Here is an 18,112-nt window from a genome sequence, read left to right on the forward strand (position 1 = left end):
AGATGCCCAAGTCTGGGGTTGGTGAGCAGGGTTGGTGGTTTGAGGTGAGTTTTTAGGCTACAGTAAGTTTGAAATGATTGGAGAGATCAAAGTGGAATAGTTACAGAGTTATCTGAATACCTAACTGAAGCATCAGAGACCTGTGCAGGTGACAGAGAACTGATGGTAACAAAAGGAAAGACCGTCAGACACATCCCCAGTGCGCAGAGCTGACATGCAGGTCCAGCACAGAGCAAGAAGGGTCAGGGAGACAAGCCACAACTAAACGCTAGCCAGAGGTAGTACAGTGCAAGGGCAGCTAAGGGAGATGGCTTCAAAGTGGACAGCTGATACTGATTATTTTTCTTATCTTTTTTTTTTTTTTTTTAATATTTTATGTCTTGAGTGCTCTGTGTGTATACTTGCATGCCAGAAGAGTCATCAGATCCTGTTCACTGAGCCATCTCTCCAGCTGTGGTCAGCTGATAATTGTCACAAAAGAAGTGAATTGACCCGGTATTTACAGGTCTAGAAAATGAGTATTGGTGACCCAGATAGGGGCAGTTTTAGTGGATAAATAGAAATGTGAGCCGGGCGTGGTGGCGCACGCCTTTAATCCCAGCACTCGGGAGGCAGAGGCAGGCGGATCTTTGTGAGTTCGAGGCCAGCCTGGGCTACCAAGTGAGCTCCAGGAAAGGCGCAAAGCTACACAGAGAAACCCTGTCTCGAAAAAAAAAAAACCAAAAAAAAAAAAAAAAAAAGAAATGTGTAGATATTTCACACTTTGCAGTGAAGTTAACAGGAATCTAGAGGGGCTTGAGACTCAGGGACTTTAGTTTTTGAACCAGATAACTGCATTTGAAAGCACAGTAATGAGCTAGAAGATTTCAGAAGCAGGAACTGGAGTTTCACTAGTGGGGAGGTGCTGAAGATAAGAACTAGGAATAGTTATATAGTGTTTGGAAAATGGCAGAACCGTCTATGGAAACTCACCCAGTGGCACTGACAATCTGATTCAGGTTGGAGCCAGAGGAAGTCAATATCCCAATCTCCACTTACATCTTTTTTTTTTTTTTTTTTTTTTTAATGCTGAATAACATGTTCCACCACTGAGCTACATCCCAAGTTACAGGACTTTGAATGCCTGGCCTCAGCAGCCAGGGAGCCAATCACATTGATCTGGGTGTATACAAGAGGACTGAGGATCACTGAAATGGTTAAAGACCAATGTCCAACTGAACAGGGAGGGGAGTCAAGAGGTTGACAAGGCAGATGTCCAAGGGCTGCAGTGTTCGGATTCAGTAACAGGTGGGACTGCTGAAAACAGCCATTAAAGGTTGTGATCAGAACAGGGCATCTCAGTTTACTCTCCAAAGACATTCCACATGACAAGGTTATGAGATGTGGTCATGAGAAGGAAACGCCTGAAAAACTAGACACTGAGGCCAGCCTTATGGCTCAGGCACGGATCCACCTGTTAAACCACACCACACCTATTTCTTTTGAAAAAGTTACAGTTGAGGCACAAAGTAGAACCAAAATTGTACTATAGTAACTTGTTGGCTTTTTAGCAATCAGGTTTGTTAAGAAGGGAGGGGGACACGTTGGTGAATTACCGATGGTGCCTGGCAGGTGTCTAGATGGGTAGAAGGAGAGGGAAGAGGTGCCCTGTAAGGAAGCACAGGTACCTCCAGAGTAGGACTCCTTCACACCAGCCAGAAAGAACAAGAGCCCTCAGCTCAATCTGCCACACATCCAAGAACCTGCCCCTGCAGAAAGGACAGGGACTGTGACCCAGATGGTAAAACCCACTGCAAATGTCAGATTCCATTTTAAGTTCGGTTTTAAAAACCTGACTCCAGCTTCAGAGTTACTTTAGCTTTGCCAGTGGTTAAAGACTTAAAGCATGCAGCAAGAGTAAAACTCTTGGTCATTCTGGGCTGCTGTGGTTCCCTCTTGTTAAACAGTCACTTTGTTCAATTTGGCCACAGTCCACGTTTTGAATGTGAGGACAAGACCAGACAGAAGGCCGAGGAAGGCACTAACTAGTAAGCAAGAAGGGCAGCGAGAGTTAACATTTTGCATTTCATGTACCACAGTTGATGGCTGTACTCTTTTGTCCTATAAGCATTTTTATTCCATTTTTTTTTTCGTTTGAAAGTATGTCTACCTAAATGTGGACCTAAAACACAATGTTTGAAAGTACAAATACTGCATCTTAATTTGTTGGGCAGATATAACAGCAACACTTTTGTAGGAATACTTTTAAGTATATTGATATTCTACAGTAGAGATACAAGTTAGTCAAATTATTTTTATTATTTGGAGGAGAGATTGCTGTTGTTTAGAGATAGGGCCTGTGTAGTCTTTGCTGTCCTGGAACTCACTCTGTAGACCAGGCTGACTTCAAATTCAGAGATCCACTTGTCTCTGGCCCCTGACTATTGGGATTAAAGGTGTGCACCACAACTGCCAGCTCTTTGGATGTTCTATTTACCAACAAGTCAGAGAAGCTGAGAAGCAACCAGCTGACCTTGATATATATATATATATACCAGAGACCAAGCAAGAGATGTTCCTCTTCATTGTTCCAGAACCAAAAAGCCCGAACCAGACTCTAGTTCTGCCCTTACCTTCCTTTTTGTCTTCTCTGTCCAAATTCCTGCTTCTCTATGGCTAATTCTGCTCAGCTAGTCCCTGGCTCCACGCCATTCAAGGTTAACTTTATTAACACAGTCTTGGAGTATCACATTGTGACTATCCCACAACAATGTGCCCTTGTTGGGGGAAGTGTGTCACTAGGGGTGGGCTTTGAGGTCTCAGATGCCCAAGACAGGCCCAGTCTCTCTTTCTGCTGCCTGCTGATCCTGATGTAGAACTCTCAGCTACCTCTCCAGCACCATATTGGTCTGTGTCCCATCACACTTCCTGCCATGACAATAATGAAATGTTTCCTTTATATGAGTTCCCATGGTCATGGTGTCTCTTCACAGCAACAGAACATTGAGTAAGGCACCTAGCTTGAATTCCATCCGTAGTGCCAAAATGCCAGTCCCTGCAGCCTGAGGGTTACTGTGTGCTGGCCTTTGTACTGAGTGCTTTGCTTACATTCTTGCTTGTCTGCATCAATATGTGTTGGAGTTACCGTGTCCAAACAAAGAAGTTACTATTTAGAACGTTTACTAAATGGTGCTGGGTACAATTTGAAGTCTTCATGGCCCAAGCTATTGAGCAGAGAAAATACTTTGTTGATAGACTTAGTTTAAACCTACATATTGGGGCCATGGCAGAGCCCTGGCCACAGGACAGGAAGGCCCTCCAGGCAAAGCCAGATTGGCTGGAGGGGCATTGACTGCGGGCTGTGGGGCCACAGACAATAATTACAATGTCAGTAGATTCATGTGCAGCAGCTACGCTTACAGAAAAACATCACCACACCTTCTATAGTGCTACTCTGTACGAGCCCACGGGGCCATTTTCATTCAAACCACATCAGGCAACTGTCCCTCGCCCCGCACTGTAGTACTGACTGAAATTACAAATGCACAAGAGCTAAACTTTAATTAATGATAACCTTTGTTCCAAAGCAGCGTCTGACATTCACCTTTTACAGAAAGAGACAAATGACAAAAATAGATAAACAAAAAGGATCAATTTATTCTAAAAATTCCAGGTGATGTCCCAATGTCAGTGAGTGGTTCCGTTTCTTGTACCTTCCATTGACTACATTCCATGCCATTCTTCAGTAAAAAACAAGGCATGGGAATGCCCCAACGTCAAAAGCACTAACTTACCTCTGGCATGCAATACGTGTTAAGGAAGAAATACCTCCCCAAATGGTTACTAGTCTTTGCTAAACTTCAGTTATGCAGAATCACACATTCCACAGGTATTCCAGCTAACTGAGGCTGGCAACACAAGATCCTGGTACCAGAGCAAACAGAAAACAGTTCCCTCTCTTCAGCAACTTCAGGAGACTCTGGCCACCAGCACATCACCTCCCTGACCTCGTGAAAATACAAAATATTACTTTTGATGAAATCCTTTATATCCTATTTAGAAAAAAATCTTAAGTTGATACTTAGAAGAATTTTTATTTTTAATAATTTTCCACAACTATCTGAGACTGATACACTTTCGGTTTAATTTATACAAGGTTTATTTTTTGTAAGATAATCATTTTCAAGAGGAAAATGTTATCTCACTTGTATTTTAAAAATCTGCTTTATATAAAAATGTAGAAACGTCACACTGTCAGATATCCTTCTGACCCCTCTTACTATAGATGTGCCAGCCCACTAACCAGGTTACAGACACAGTCAAGCCTCTTTCTCTGTAGGTGATGAAAAGCCTCCTTCCTCTTCAGCAGCAGTACTGGCTGGAGAGCTTTGATTTCAGAGCAGCTGTGAGGAACTTAGCATTCTGTCCTCTCTTGCTGTGTCCGGTCACTGCAGCGCCTCAGCGGTGTCTGTCTCCACCTCCATCACGTCTCAGCCATTTAGCAATTACTGGCAGCACCCAGGACAGGCACAGTGGGAGAGGAGTGGTCAAGACTCCATTTCAGCTCGTCCCTGGAGATCTGTTTCAGGTACTGTGAATTTGTACAAACTCCACTTACAGCTTTGAAACAGTACTATGCAATACACTACTACACTATTACAACAACACCCTTTTTCTGCACATGTACTGGGATTTCTCTTGGGTGTTTTTTAGGCTTACTTTTAGCATTATTCCAAATGCTAAAAACCAGATATTTCAAAACCCCAAATATAAAGTCAGTTTTCTTAATTTTCTGAAATTAGTTATTTGAGTTAAAAAGAATTCTGTAGGAATACTGACCCATTTCACCTAACTTTCAAAATAGTAAAAACAAGTTAAAAAAAAAAAAAAAAAGCAAAAACACCCACATCTGCTATATATGACAAAAATCTTTCAATTCCCAAATTACTGAAAGATCACGAGTCAGTGGACCTATGAAATCACACAAGACAAGCGGGAAGACTTCGGTTTTCACAAACTCGGTTCTCTTTGCCCCGAGGGTTACAAGAAAATGGAAAATCTGCCTTTGAATCATGCAGAGATTTAAATAAACTTTGCTTCCTCTAAGAAACTAAAATGTTTCTTATTCTGTAATTATAAATACTCAAGACACTCAAACTATTTGTGGCCAGTTGTTTATGCTTTTGAGATTAGACTGAATGGTCGGTAACACTAGGTTATGTATAAAATATTATTTCTGGTATTTGTCCATCTTCTATTGAAGTGCCATTGTTATTGCCAGGGGAGCTGAAAAATTGAAAGACAGTCTTGCTTGCAGCAGGGGTCTCATGGACGACTTTCTTCAGTCCTTTTGTGCCGTAGTGAGAATCTGGCCCCTACAGGAGAATAATGGTTAGTGGTTGTCATCTGAGAGGCCCTCAGTGTGTTCTGATCTGACTACTGGTCTACCCTCGTCACTACAGATCCAGTGTAAAATTTCAGTCAGTCATTTCATGAAATATGAAGTTTTTACTTAAAAACAATTTAAAAACACCAATATAGAGTTAGGCCATTAACAACTGTGGAAAGGTTTTAAGGACACAATTCTTTTATCTTCCATGGAAAGTTCAATTCCTTTAAATAATGGGGCAGTTCTTAGGAAGCACTTTCTCTCAGAACAGCAGTGTTTGTTGGGCAGCACTTAAAGCAGCGGAGTATCTCAGCTCCACTTCCTCTCCCCCTTCTAAGATGCTCCCCAGCATACCAGCGACTCTGTGAACACAGGAGCCAGGAGCCAGTGTAGGGCGGCTGTGGCCTGTGCAGCTGAGTGCCTCTTACCTTGAGTGTTGCGCATGCTGTGTAACAGACATTGGGCAGGATCTCTATAGGTTCTTTGAACATGACCCTGAATGTGTTAGCAGTCCCGTCACAACTAAATCCAGTATCATTCTGTCCCAAGGTTTGTTTTTTCTCATATTCAATGATCTGTGATTTTTAAGAGAAGAAACATTGAAGTTAAATTGTAACAGTCGTAAAGAAAATATGAAGCCTCTAGAAGTTGCGATAATAGACTGTAAACTTCCCATGTTCTAATTTTTCTCTGCTTATCTCTAGTTACCAAAGATACCTTGTAAAGCCTGTGATGATCAGAAAAGAGCTCTTTAACTCATGCGGCGCAGTAAGAATGGGAAGGCATCAATCGTCGGGGCTTGGCTGCACAAGAGGGCCTCCCTACAAAATGCAGTTCCGTGTGTGAACTCGAACGCAGACTCGAGCCGGCATGGCAGTGCACACCTTTCATCCCAGCACTTGGGAGACAGAAACAGTCTCTCTGACTTTGAGGCCAGCCTGGTCTACAAAGGGAGTTCCAGGGCAGCCAAGGCTACACAGAGAAACCCTGTCTGCAGTGGGGTGGGAATGCAGACTTGGGATATTGGAGGGAAAAGAATCTTTCCTCCTTGTTTAGCCCATGTCTTATTAATAGGATAATCCTCTCAACAGTTTCAGTTTCAGTATTTACTGGAGTTAAAATACCCATGTCTGTAAATAATTATAGTTAGTTAGTTCTATCTTACTGGTTCTAAGTGATCTTTGGGGACAGTAAGACACCCTCCAGGAGAGTCAAGCCAATAGAGGAAATAAATATGCAGGCAGTGCCAGTTTAGATGATAAAGAAACTGGACAGAGAGGAAACTGCTTCTGTTTAAAGAGGGGGTGACGCTTCCTGGAGGACGGCAGAAAAGCTGAAGTCAGAGCTTACCAAGTTATCAGGAGGGCTTCCATACACAGGGACAGTGCCCTCACAACCTGCCTTTCTGCAAACAGTCTAGGGAACAGTAATAAAATGGGCTAAGGTCGGAACAGTGGTTTCTCTGTAGGGAGGGCGGGCGGGAGGATCATGAAGAGTTCCTGCTGTGGTCTTGTCCTGTCCCTTGACTAAGCACTAGTTACACAGGTGTGTACAGTCTGTGAAAACTAAGCCATACATGCCATTTACTAATATAACCTACCCCACCTCCCTTTAAAGACAAGGTCTAACTATGTAGGCCTAGCTGGCCTGGAACATTCAAGGGCTAGGATTACAGGTATGCACCACCATGCTCAGTGAATATACCTTTCAAGTATCTACTACCTGTTTAATAAAAGGGAGGCTGTACCCATAAAATTAAAATCTCTAGAAAATACCATTACACTAAAACAAGGTGCCATTCTTAGCATATGGATCTATTTTCAACACCTTCCTGTATCAATTACCATCAATTTATATACTTGCTGCTTCCATACTGCTGTCCCATTGGATTTGGGAGAACTGAGATTGAAGCGGTGGGGGAGGCGTTTGAGTGATGTAACTGCTACAGTCCCAAGAGTCTATCTTTTCTAAATGGTAGTCCTTGTAGCTGGTGGCAATGGAGATATGGATCAACTTTCAAAAATGTTCCAAGTTATCATGTCCTTCTTCTATCACACAAGTCTCTGGTACTTTCATCTGTTAATATAGCTGAGCCAGCCAAAGTAGTGTCTTGAGATGTGCATGGCTCTTATTTTAAGTGAAGGTAAAGTAGATTTCAAGAAAAATAAAAACAAAAACAAACAACGAAATACAAAACCAGGCACATAAAGATGAACTTTCACATAAAAACATGCGATCTCTTTCTTTTCTATGTCACAAGTCTCTGGGATGAGGACCCAGCTCAGTACTAAGAAAAGCTCTCAAGACTGGAGAGCTGATTCAGCAGTTAAGAAAACTTAGTGCTCCTGCAGAGGACTGGGCTCAGCTCACAACTGTCTCTAGCTTCAATTTCCAGGAGATCCAATGCCTTCTCTCTCTCTCTTTAGGTTCTTGCATGCACACGGTGCACATACATACCCTCAGGTATATAAACATACACACAAAATAAATACTTAAAAAACAAGCAACAGCCCTCTAGATGGTTCTACTGCAACGAAAAGGTCCTGGGGAAATGGCTTGGTGGGGAAAGTATCTGCTGCTCAAGCATGAAGTGCTGACTGACGATCCTGCCAAGCAGCTACATAAAAACCAGGTGCAATAGCATGTGTCTGTAACCCCAGAGATGGAGAGGTGAGGTTGTTTTACAACAACCACAAAACAGAAATGGTTTAACTTTTTTGTTTGTTTGTTTTTTGTTTTTTCGAGACAGGGTTTCTCTGTGTAGTTTTGGTGCCTGTCCTGGATCTTGCTCTGTAGACCAGGCTGGCCTCAAACTCCCAGAGATTCACCTGACTCTGCCTACTGAGTGCTGGGATTAAAGACGTGCACCACCACTACCCGGCCAGAAATGGTTTAAAATACTACCGATGATTTCTGATTCCTTTGACAATGACAATGAAATCTGGGTTTTTGTCAAGATAGTATTTATTGCAAAGTAGCTGCTATATCTCAGGATGATAACAGGGATGGAGAGTACCTGTATATTCACTTGATAATCCGTGGGCCCATGAATAGATCCATACAAACCAAATCCAACTACAGAGATTCTTCTGTTAACTGTGAACCTGTGAGAAAGGATCCCATTACAAAATAACAGAAACAATTCTCTAAGTGTTCATATTTTGAAGGCTATACCTGGATTTTACTTACAAATAGAAATGATCATAAAAGACACTTTTGAAAATGTCACCTTCATTGCCCACAAATCCTAGTGGGGACTGAAGAGGAACTCAAGGAGGATTTATTCTGTATATAGTCAAAGGGCTGTGACCTAAATCCCTGCTTTTATTGTAACCGTTGGTTCTATGCTGCACCCATCAATCTCCCTCAGGAACATTCTAGTCATTAAGATCCAAGTCCCAAACTTGGACATTCTATCAGTTCAGTAGATACTCACCAAGGGCCTATCACACTGTCACTGTGTGAGGCCAATCAGGAGACAATGGTGAACAAGGCACAGTTTCTATCTTTGCCACTTGGGAGACAGTGATAAGCAAGCAAAGGGATAGATAGTAATTATCAACTGTGGTAAGAGTTGTAAACGCACTAAACCAACAACTGATGGTGGAGACAGGCACCATGAATAAAGGTTACAAAAATTAATTAGCAAGTCTAGTTTGGTCACAATAGTCAAGAAATACTGATCTATCTTACTTCATTTACTGTATGTGTAAAAAACTGACCACTACAAAGGCAACTAACTGAACAGACTGTATTAAACGTAGTAATTTAGATAATCTGTAATCCTCAGCATTTTCAGCTAAAGCTTCGATTCGATCACTATTAGTACTACTGGCACACCACTAGAGTTCCGTAAGTAGTTCCTATGTGCTGAGCCCTAAGCTCCATTTCTTACTAGAACTCACCTCCCTGAAATAGCACACATTAGTGAACTATCTATATCTATATTTATTATCCCAAGTTTTTATAGTCAAAGAAATAAGCTTTAGCCAGGCATGATTGCAACTACTTTCATGGTCCAAGCTACCCAAGAAGTCAGAGCAGAAGGAAAACTTGTGCTCATAAGATCAAGACCATGTGGACAACATAGTGGGAGAAAAAAAGAGAAGGTGCTAGAAACACAAAGGTCAAAGGTCCTGCTCACAGAGTACTAGGGAAGCCACGAATACTAAACATTGAGAGTTGTCTTTTCAAGGAAAAAGATGTATAATCTGTCTTCTGCCCAGAAGGCTGGGATTAGAGGTGGCTCTTAGCCTAGGTGATCCATGCACTATTTGTAGGACCAGGACATACCAAGCTCGTACAAGCAGGACTGGAGATATTAATACTCTAAGTGACCTTTGTGTTATCAGTATGGCAAGGGGCTCTCCCAAACTCCCACAGGACTGGAGGTGGCTAATAACTCAGATGACCTCTGCCCTATCTACATGACCTAGAACACACCAGATCCTCCCCTAGGCCCTGAGGCTAACTCACGTAGTCTATCTATAGAACCAATCTTTATGGGAAGAAATGACATGTACTTTGAGAAGCATTTCAATATAATTATGCTCCCTGTGCACAGGGCACTGTGTTACACCAGGAAACTTTCCCCCCAAATTGTACTTTACTTAAATGCCTAAAACAACCTGCCCAGTGTCAGCCTCTAGAAGCTTGAACCAACACTGGCTACCGAGTTGTGTTGGACTGGATTTCCTTCAGTCTTAAATGGAACATTACTCTGCTGGCACTAGTGTTTGCAGAGACCCCCACAAGAAGGGTGGGGAGAAAGAGGAAGAGAAGAAAGGAGAGCAGAATGGACAAACTAGGTCAACAGTCTTGCCAGCTGGAACATAATCTCACTCAGCTCAGGCTGGAGATGAAGCTCAGTGGTGCAGCCCTTGCCTAGTAAATATGAGGTTATTCTAACCTCAGCACCAAAGGGGAGGGGGAAATGCTCATGTTCCTACCCCACACTATGTCACATACCCAGCACAGTAAGAGAACACATCTAAAACATTTTACAGTAATTTTTAATCATTAAAATCAGGATTTTATCTTTTTAAAGATAAAATTAGGAAATGGCCCAGGTATGTAGTTGGTGGTAGAGAGCGTGTTTAGGTCCTATAGTAGTCAATCTTCAGCACAAAAGAAAACCAACTCAGAAAATACAGCTGATGAGTGAGTGAGTGAGAAAACACTGAAAGCGTCTCAAGAATCCAGAGGTGAATCCTGTCAACCACCTTCTCTATGAACTACATTAAAAGTCATTATCAGACTCTGTGTATTTTAAACTCTTACTCATGTAATTAATCAATTCCTTGGATAACCTAGGGTTTTTGCAGTTCTTAATTATATGATAATGTATGACTCAGAGCAAAACTGTTTTATAAAGCTTTCATTATTTTCTTAGAATAAATTCCCAGGAGTAGTCTTGATGAAAATCAAAGGCACACTCCTAGGCATTATGATATTTGTCAAACTGCTTCAAAAAAGTTTCACATTTGTCATTTATTTTTAAACTTCATATGGTGATTTGGGACATAAAATTCTTTACCAAACAATAATCTATTTCAGGTTTAGAGAGGCCCACATCATCCTCATCTGTTGTAGTATGTTCAAATTTCATTTTTGTTTAATGTTAAAACTTGACTTTATATGAATATTTCATGTGGTCCCAGTAATCCTTCCTTCTTTTTACTCCATTCTAAATGCTCATCTGGCCTCATGGTTTCTGACCTGTAGAGTGCAATCCATATAGCACTCCTTATAGACTTTCATATTTGAGCTGCCTCTCTTTTTTAGAAGAGAATTTATTCTTCCAGATTAACTTTATATTTTGTTAGGCCACTCCTCTACCAAAGACATGGGTCTTCTGAAAGGAACTTTCTAACATACTCAAATTAATTTAGAAAGTTAACATATCCTTATTAAAGTGTGATTCCAGCCAAACTTCTCTAGATCTACATAGAAGTACTAATGCTGGACATTTCAGAGTTTAATCCTACATTATTACAGTAATGTTCAACATAATAAAAATATAATTTACTACAATATAGTAGAATATGTACTTAAAATGTTATTTACGCCGGGCAGTGGTGGCGCACACCTTTAATCCCAGCACTCGGGAGGCAGAGCCGGGCGAATCTTTGTGAGTTTGAGTCCAGCCTGGTCTACAAAGTGAGATCCAAGACAGTCTCCAAAGCTACACAGAGAAACCCTATCTCGAAAAAAGAAAAAAAAAAATGTTATTTACTTACTATAACTCAATTTCTTTTACGTTTGAACTCTTGGGTTTTCTTATTGTGGCAGTACATATGTAGATTACACCACGCTAGTCATTATGTGTATAGTTAAGTGGCATTTATATCCCTGTACAACTGTCACCACCATTCATTTCTGTAACTGTGGGCTTTGTATTTTAACAGAGGTTTTAGTGATGGTAAGAATAATCTCAAATTCACATTCTGAGCAGCAGTTACTCTTCTATTAGTTTCAGTAGGCTGCTTAGTAAGTTCTCTTTTAAGGTTCCTGTGGTGGACAGAACAGAGTCCCAGAACCCCAAAATTCATAAAAGGAAATTTACTGTTGGGATCGTAAGCTGTAATCATATTTTATTTACAAACTAAAGCTATTTAGTGCAATTTTACTGATTTCCATATAAATAAAGCTCTTATCATTTGTTGTTGCCATAGGTAATGATGTGTGTATTCCTATACACACAAATTTATACCCACGCGTGCACAGGTTGTATGTGAAGACACACACAGACCGCTTCCCTATCTCCCACTTCAATCCTACGAAAGACTCATCCTACAATGACTGTTACCTTCGTCTTATGAAAGAGCAGCTGGAGTTCGGACATGCAGTGACTTGACCAGGCCGCTCTACTAACAGATGTGTCTGTCACCTGGACTGAACCCTTCAGATGCAGCCCAGAGCAGCTTCCTGCACTGCACTGCACTGCCCTTACCTTTTCCATCTCTGCAGGAAAGCTGAAACAGGGAGGCAGAGCTTCAGCTTGCCTGGGAACATGCAACTAAAGTCTCTGGCAAAAAAAGGACTAAAAACTCTGAGGAATGCTTTTAGAATTTGAAACAACTTTCAGCCAGCAGGCAAGTTCAGATATGGATATATGAATACATGGAGCTGACTCAACTTTTATCAAACATTGGAATGTAAGGTATTATATATCAGTACATATATATTGAGATGTACACTTCAGTTTACCTGCTAGTGTCCTACCAAAAGTCTATATATTGAAGTACTAACTATACTATCAGCTTCATTATTCTCCTTAAATTTTTATTATCAGCTGTATTTATTTCTCCTTTGTATTACAGAAAGGCCATTTATCCCCTAAAGTATGCACTATGAATTTCATTTCAAGTCAGTAAAGGAAGAACTACAACATATTGCCTGGCAGTGGTAGTGCACGCCTTTAATCCCAGCACTGGAGAGGCACAGAAAGACGGATCTCTGTGAGTCTGAGGCCAGCCTGGTCTACAAAGCCAGTCCCATGACAGCCAGGGCTGTTACACAGAGATAGCCTGTCTCAGAAGAAAAAAAAAATTACTACAGAAAACCTGAGCTTCCTAGAGCTGTACACTAAGGTCCATCCTGTTCTGAGAATATAGAGCTCTTGTTTATGACTGCACCAATGACTGCGAGACTCAGCAAAGGTGGTCGGCATCTCTAGCTGGAGTTTCAATTCCTACTTTCTCTTCAATGATCAATCACTGTTAGTGAAATGTTTTCAAGACGTAAGCTACTAACAGTTATCACCAGGTACAGAGGTAAAACGTTAGCAAAGGCACCCCTACCCACCTCCAGAGTCTTGCTGTCTCTAGGAACCACTGTTTTCTTGTAGTCTCCTCAGTGATGAGCTACATTAACACGTTAACACTGAGCTACCTCTTTCTTCACTCTGCAAACACTCTATCTGTTCCCATGGCACTGTCCTCTTAAGGTGGAGTGGGTATGTAGAATGTCCTCTCCATGGTGAGTTGGATCCAGAATATGTGTCTTATTCAACTCTGATCTCAATTTTGCTTCCTTCAGTAACTAACCACAGGGTATTTTCTTCTTTCAGTGCTCAAGGGAACTGTTGCTTGAATGGTTGATAAAAAACTCACCTGTAAAAACTTTGTGAATGGACAGTTCTCTGATAACTTTTAATTCTTCCCAGGGTAATTGGTCTACTCAGGCTTTCTTCTTCGGTCAATTTTGATAATTTATATTTGCCTATAAAATGATCCATTCCATCAAGATGTTCAATTTATTAGCACAGAGTAAACCCAGAATAAAAGTAAAAATTTCAAGCATATGATAGTTGCATTTTGATTTCTAAAAGGAATTTAAAGAATTGCTTCTTCCAGGATGGTTTGTTTTATTGATCTTTTAAGGAAAACATGAATTCATCAACTTTTCTACTTTTAACTCGCTACGGTCTTCATTTGCCTATTTAATTTCTCTAGTGCTTCTTCTATGTTCATTTTCTACTTACTTGGATTAAATACTTAAATCATTTGTTCCTATTCTTATTTGCTAAATCATTTGTTCCTACTCTTGTTTTTCCTTTGTGTGCAGCTATGGCCTCATCCTGTATTAAGCAAACTATAAAATGAAATACTGGTTAACTACCTTTCAAGACGAGGCTAAAGGCTAACCACTACTGGCCGCCCTCCACCCTCATGCCAGGCCCCCGCGCGGACAGATACCTGATTCTGTCACTTGTTCCACTGTAGCCCCAGCGGCTCTCCACTTGCTGGAATCGATTGATGCAGCACTCCTTCCCTCTGAGGCAGCATCGTGGTCGATCAATGTATTCTACTCGGGGTTTAGGATTGACAGTAAAATGGAGAAAGAGATTTACCACTTCACGATCTGACAAAATCCCAGACTGAGCAGGACCTGTAGAAATAGAAAATAAACTTAGCATATAAAAGTTTAGCATACATTTGAAGTTTTGATCAATCCTTAAGGCTAATCTGAAAGAATGTGTTAAGATAAGTGAAAACTTAGATGGAACTCCACTGTAACAGCAATAATTTTTCTGTCTTCTCTCCTGAGTACCACAGACTTCCATTCAACAAAAGAAGCAGTCTCTCTGTAGCAAATCATTTCCAGGACAGACAGGTACTTGTAACCATCCATCTCCCATTTCCTACTTGTCTGAAGCTATAATCTGAACAAGGGACATTTCAGTACAGAACAACAGAGAATAAAGCCTTATTTCTGAGATTTAGAAGCTAACAGAAGGTGAGAACTATGGTTGGGAAGCTGTGGAAATAGAAAACTATACAGTACAGTTTCCCAACTCACTGTTTCTTATTGGAGAAAAATGTTAAATACTTTATAAACTTACCAGAATTAATGCTGCTCCTTCATAAAAGAGGTCAGGAGATCCCTTGCAAAGCCAGTAAAACAATGGAGTAAGAGATTTCAAAATACTAGAAAATTTGGATTAAAAGCCTACTGATTTTAAAACACAGAATTATAAAAAATTCTGTATGAGAGCCAAATGTGGTGGTGCATGCCTGTAATCCCAGAACTTGGGATACAGAAGCAGCTGAATTTCTGTAAATTCAAGGTCAGCATACTTTCACATAGCAATTTCCCAGTCATACCAGCTACATAGTGAGACCCTGATTCAAATAAATAAATAATTTAAAAATCACATACAAATGACAAAATGTACTGGTTTGACATATACAATGATGCAAGCTTTACTACTTGTAATCTCTGGATAAGGAAATCGTACAAAGCAAGCAATCACGAAAGAGGATGGGGGGGAGGGAGGGAGGGAAGGGAGGTAGTAAGAAACAGAATTGGCCCTTTCTGCCTCCTCTGCCGCCATGGTGCCCGTGAAAAAGCTTGTGGCGAAGGGGGGCAAAAAAAGAAGCAGGTTTTGAAGTTCACCCTTGATTGCACCCACCCTGTAGAAGATGGAATCATGGATGCTGCCAATTTGGAGCAATTCCTCCAGGAGAGAATCAAGGTGAATGGGAAAGCTGGGAATCTTGGCGGAGGGGTTGTGACCATTGAACGGAGCAAGAGCAAGATCACTGTCACTTCCGAGGTGCCTTTCTCCAAAAGGTATTTGAAATATCTCACCAAAAAATATTTGAAGAAGAACAATCTCCAAGACTGGCTGCATGTGGTTGCCAACAGCAAAGAGAGCTACGAGCTGCGTTACTTCCAGATCAACGAAGACGAAGAGGAGGAAGAGGAGGATTAAGACATATTGGTCTGGAATGTTTTGTATTAATTCATAAATAAAATTTAGGAACAAAAAAAAAAGAAAAAGAAAAAGAATTGAACCTATGCATGATGAAACAAGAGCTGGATAAAAATTTCTTCCAGATGGCTTAAAATTTTAAGGATATAAGCTGAGGAGATGCCTTAGTCTATAAGGTTGAACCCCAGCACCCATGTAAGAAGCCAGGGATGGTGGTACATACTTACAATCCCAGCATTGGGAGGCAAAGCCAGGCAGAGTCCAAGTTAGAGACTGTCTCAAAAAGAAAACCAATGTGGACACTTCCTAAGGAACTGTAGTGGGTAGCCATTCCAGCTTTGATCTGGAAGTTCCAACCCCCATTGAGGCTTCGGTAACTGTCACGCCTTGTAGGCAGGCCAAGAGAGGACCCTGAAGCCCCGAGATCTGGATGTGCCGGTTCTCTTGGTTCCTGGACCCTGGACGCTGGAGGTAGATCAAGCAGAGTTCTCCAGAGAACACCACCAGACTGCACTACACTTTTCCCAGACCCTGTTACCTATCCCTTCATTTGTGAGTTACCCCACAAAATAAACCTCCCTTTTAAATATGTGGAGTTGCCTTAATAATTTCACCAATATCTGGCGCCCAATGTGGGGCACGAACTCACGACCCTGAGATTCAGAGTCTCATGCTCTACCAACAACTGTCCTTCTGAGGTCTTTGACGTAGTTGAAGACTAGAGTTATAATTTTCCTTAGTTATGATAAGAGATAAGTTAGATATGAAACCTTAGACTCACAAATATAGGATAGATATCTTCTTAATTTTGCCAAATACAAATAAACTAGATATTATAAATAGACTAGATAGTGTAACTGTAATTCTTGCTTGATAATTGTTTTGTTATCTGTAATTTTACTATGTGAAAGTTAAAACCTTGCTTTTTGAAAAAAAAAAAAAGGAAAAGGGGAAGTGCTGTGGGATGTTCTGTATGTTAAATGTGTTGCTCTGATTGGTTAACAAATAAAACACTGGCCAGTAGCCAGGCAGGAAGTATAGGAGGGACAAGGAGAGAAGAGAATTCTGGGAAGTGGAAGGCTGAGGAGAGAGACAATGCCAGCTGCCACCATGACAAGCGAGATGTAAGGTACCCGTAAGCCTGCTGCGGCCATACAGTTTGTAAGCAATATAAGTCTCTGTGTGTTTACTTGGTTGAGCAGCTGCGGGACTGGCAGGTGAGAGAGATTTGTCCTGACCATGGGCCAGGCAGGAAAACTCTAGCTACAAGGAACAACACTCAAGACTGACCTCTGGCTTCTACATGTTTGTGTGTAACATTGCAACACACACACACACACACACACACACACACACACACACACTCTTACACACTTTTTTTTTTTTTTTTTTTTTTTTTGGTTTTTCGAGACAGGGTTTCTCTGTGTAGCTTTGCGCCTTTCCTGGAACTCACTTGGTAGCCCAGGCTGGCCTCGAACTCACAAAGATCCACCTGCCTCTGCCTCCCGAGTGCTGGGATTAAAGGCGTGCGCCACCACCGCCCGGCCACTTACACACTTTTTAAGGTTAAAAATGCATGATAATTCAAGCCTATAGCATGAGAATTTTCCTAGGTTGAAAAGAGAGTCTTTACTGGGTGGTTGTGGCACATGCCTTTAATCCCAGCACTCAAGAGCAGAAGAGCAGAGGCAGGCAGATCTCTGAGTTCAAGATCAGCCTAGTCTACAAAGTGAGTGCCAGAATAGCCAGAGCGACACAGAGAAAACAAAACAAAACAAACAAAAAAGAAAAAACAGGAAGTCTTCAGGTCATGAAAAACATGTAACAGCTTAAAGAAAATAAAATAGCATTCACTAAAATTAACAGAGGGGTAAATCAAAAAATTAAATGTCTGTTGTGTAAAAGTACCCCTAATACATCATCAACAACCTACTGGAAAGTAAAGTAATGTAAAATCCTAGAGTACCTGACAAAAGGTATGTATCCTTCTAAAGAGGTCATAAAAAGACTGGCCAAGGGAAATAAAGTAAGCCAAAAGGAAACAGGATCACATTGACATAATAGATGAAAAACTGTTAAACTGAATTGTATTTCCAGAAACATATCCTTGAAAACTGATAGCAGGAAAAGATGTTTACAGATGAACACAAGGGAAAAGACTCTAATGGCCGAATACCTGATGTGAGAAATACTCATTGTTTAGCTTGATGGATGATCCCAGATAGAAGCACAGCAATCATCAGAAAGGATAAATTTACAGGTAATCTAAAATGACTACTGATTTTTAAGATAACATCATCTTATGGGCTTTAAAATATATTAAGAGTTAAAGTACATGAAATGGCAACAAATACTGAAGAGTTAAGTATTAGTAAAATCTTTTGTACTGTATGGGAAATTTTAATTTGAAATTTTTAATTTTTAAGAATTACCTTTAAAATCTCATAAGGAAGCATTTGTATATTATCAAGTAACCCACCAAAAGAATAGTGAATGATACTGATTTCTCTTTATTTGCTTAACTT

At 40.8% G+C, this 18,112-nt stretch overlaps 1 protein-coding gene and 1 pseudogene across 1 annotated transcript in view; one reads left to right on the forward strand and one right to left on the reverse strand.

The window, feature by feature from the left end:
- Positions 1 to 3,616: 3,616 nt before the first annotated feature.
- Btbd1 (BTB domain containing 1) overlaps positions 3,617 to 18,112 on the reverse strand; it is a 40,812-nt gene continuing 26,316 nt past the window's right edge. The window contains exons 5-8 of the mRNA XM_076546198.1: positions 14,068 to 14,260; positions 8,385 to 8,472; positions 5,797 to 5,943; positions 3,617 to 5,354 (exon numbers count right to left, since the gene is read on the reverse strand). Coding sequence (XP_076402313.1) covers positions 5,196 to 5,354; positions 5,797 to 5,943; positions 8,385 to 8,472; positions 14,068 to 14,260 — 587 coding nt within the window. The 3' untranslated portion in view covers positions 3,617 to 5,195. The remainder of the gene's footprint in view (positions 5,355 to 5,796; positions 5,944 to 8,384; positions 8,473 to 14,067; positions 14,261 to 18,112) is intronic.
- Positions 15,205 to 15,664, forward strand: LOC102904590 (large ribosomal subunit protein eL22 pseudogene; annotated as a pseudogene).

The sequence above is a fragment of the Peromyscus maniculatus genome, chromosome 1 (genome assembly GCF_049852395.1).
Source record: "Peromyscus maniculatus bairdii isolate BWxNUB_F1_BW_parent chromosome 1, HU_Pman_BW_mat_3.1, whole genome shotgun sequence".
Taxonomy (NCBI): Eukaryota; Metazoa; Chordata; class Mammalia; order Rodentia; family Cricetidae; genus Peromyscus; species Peromyscus maniculatus.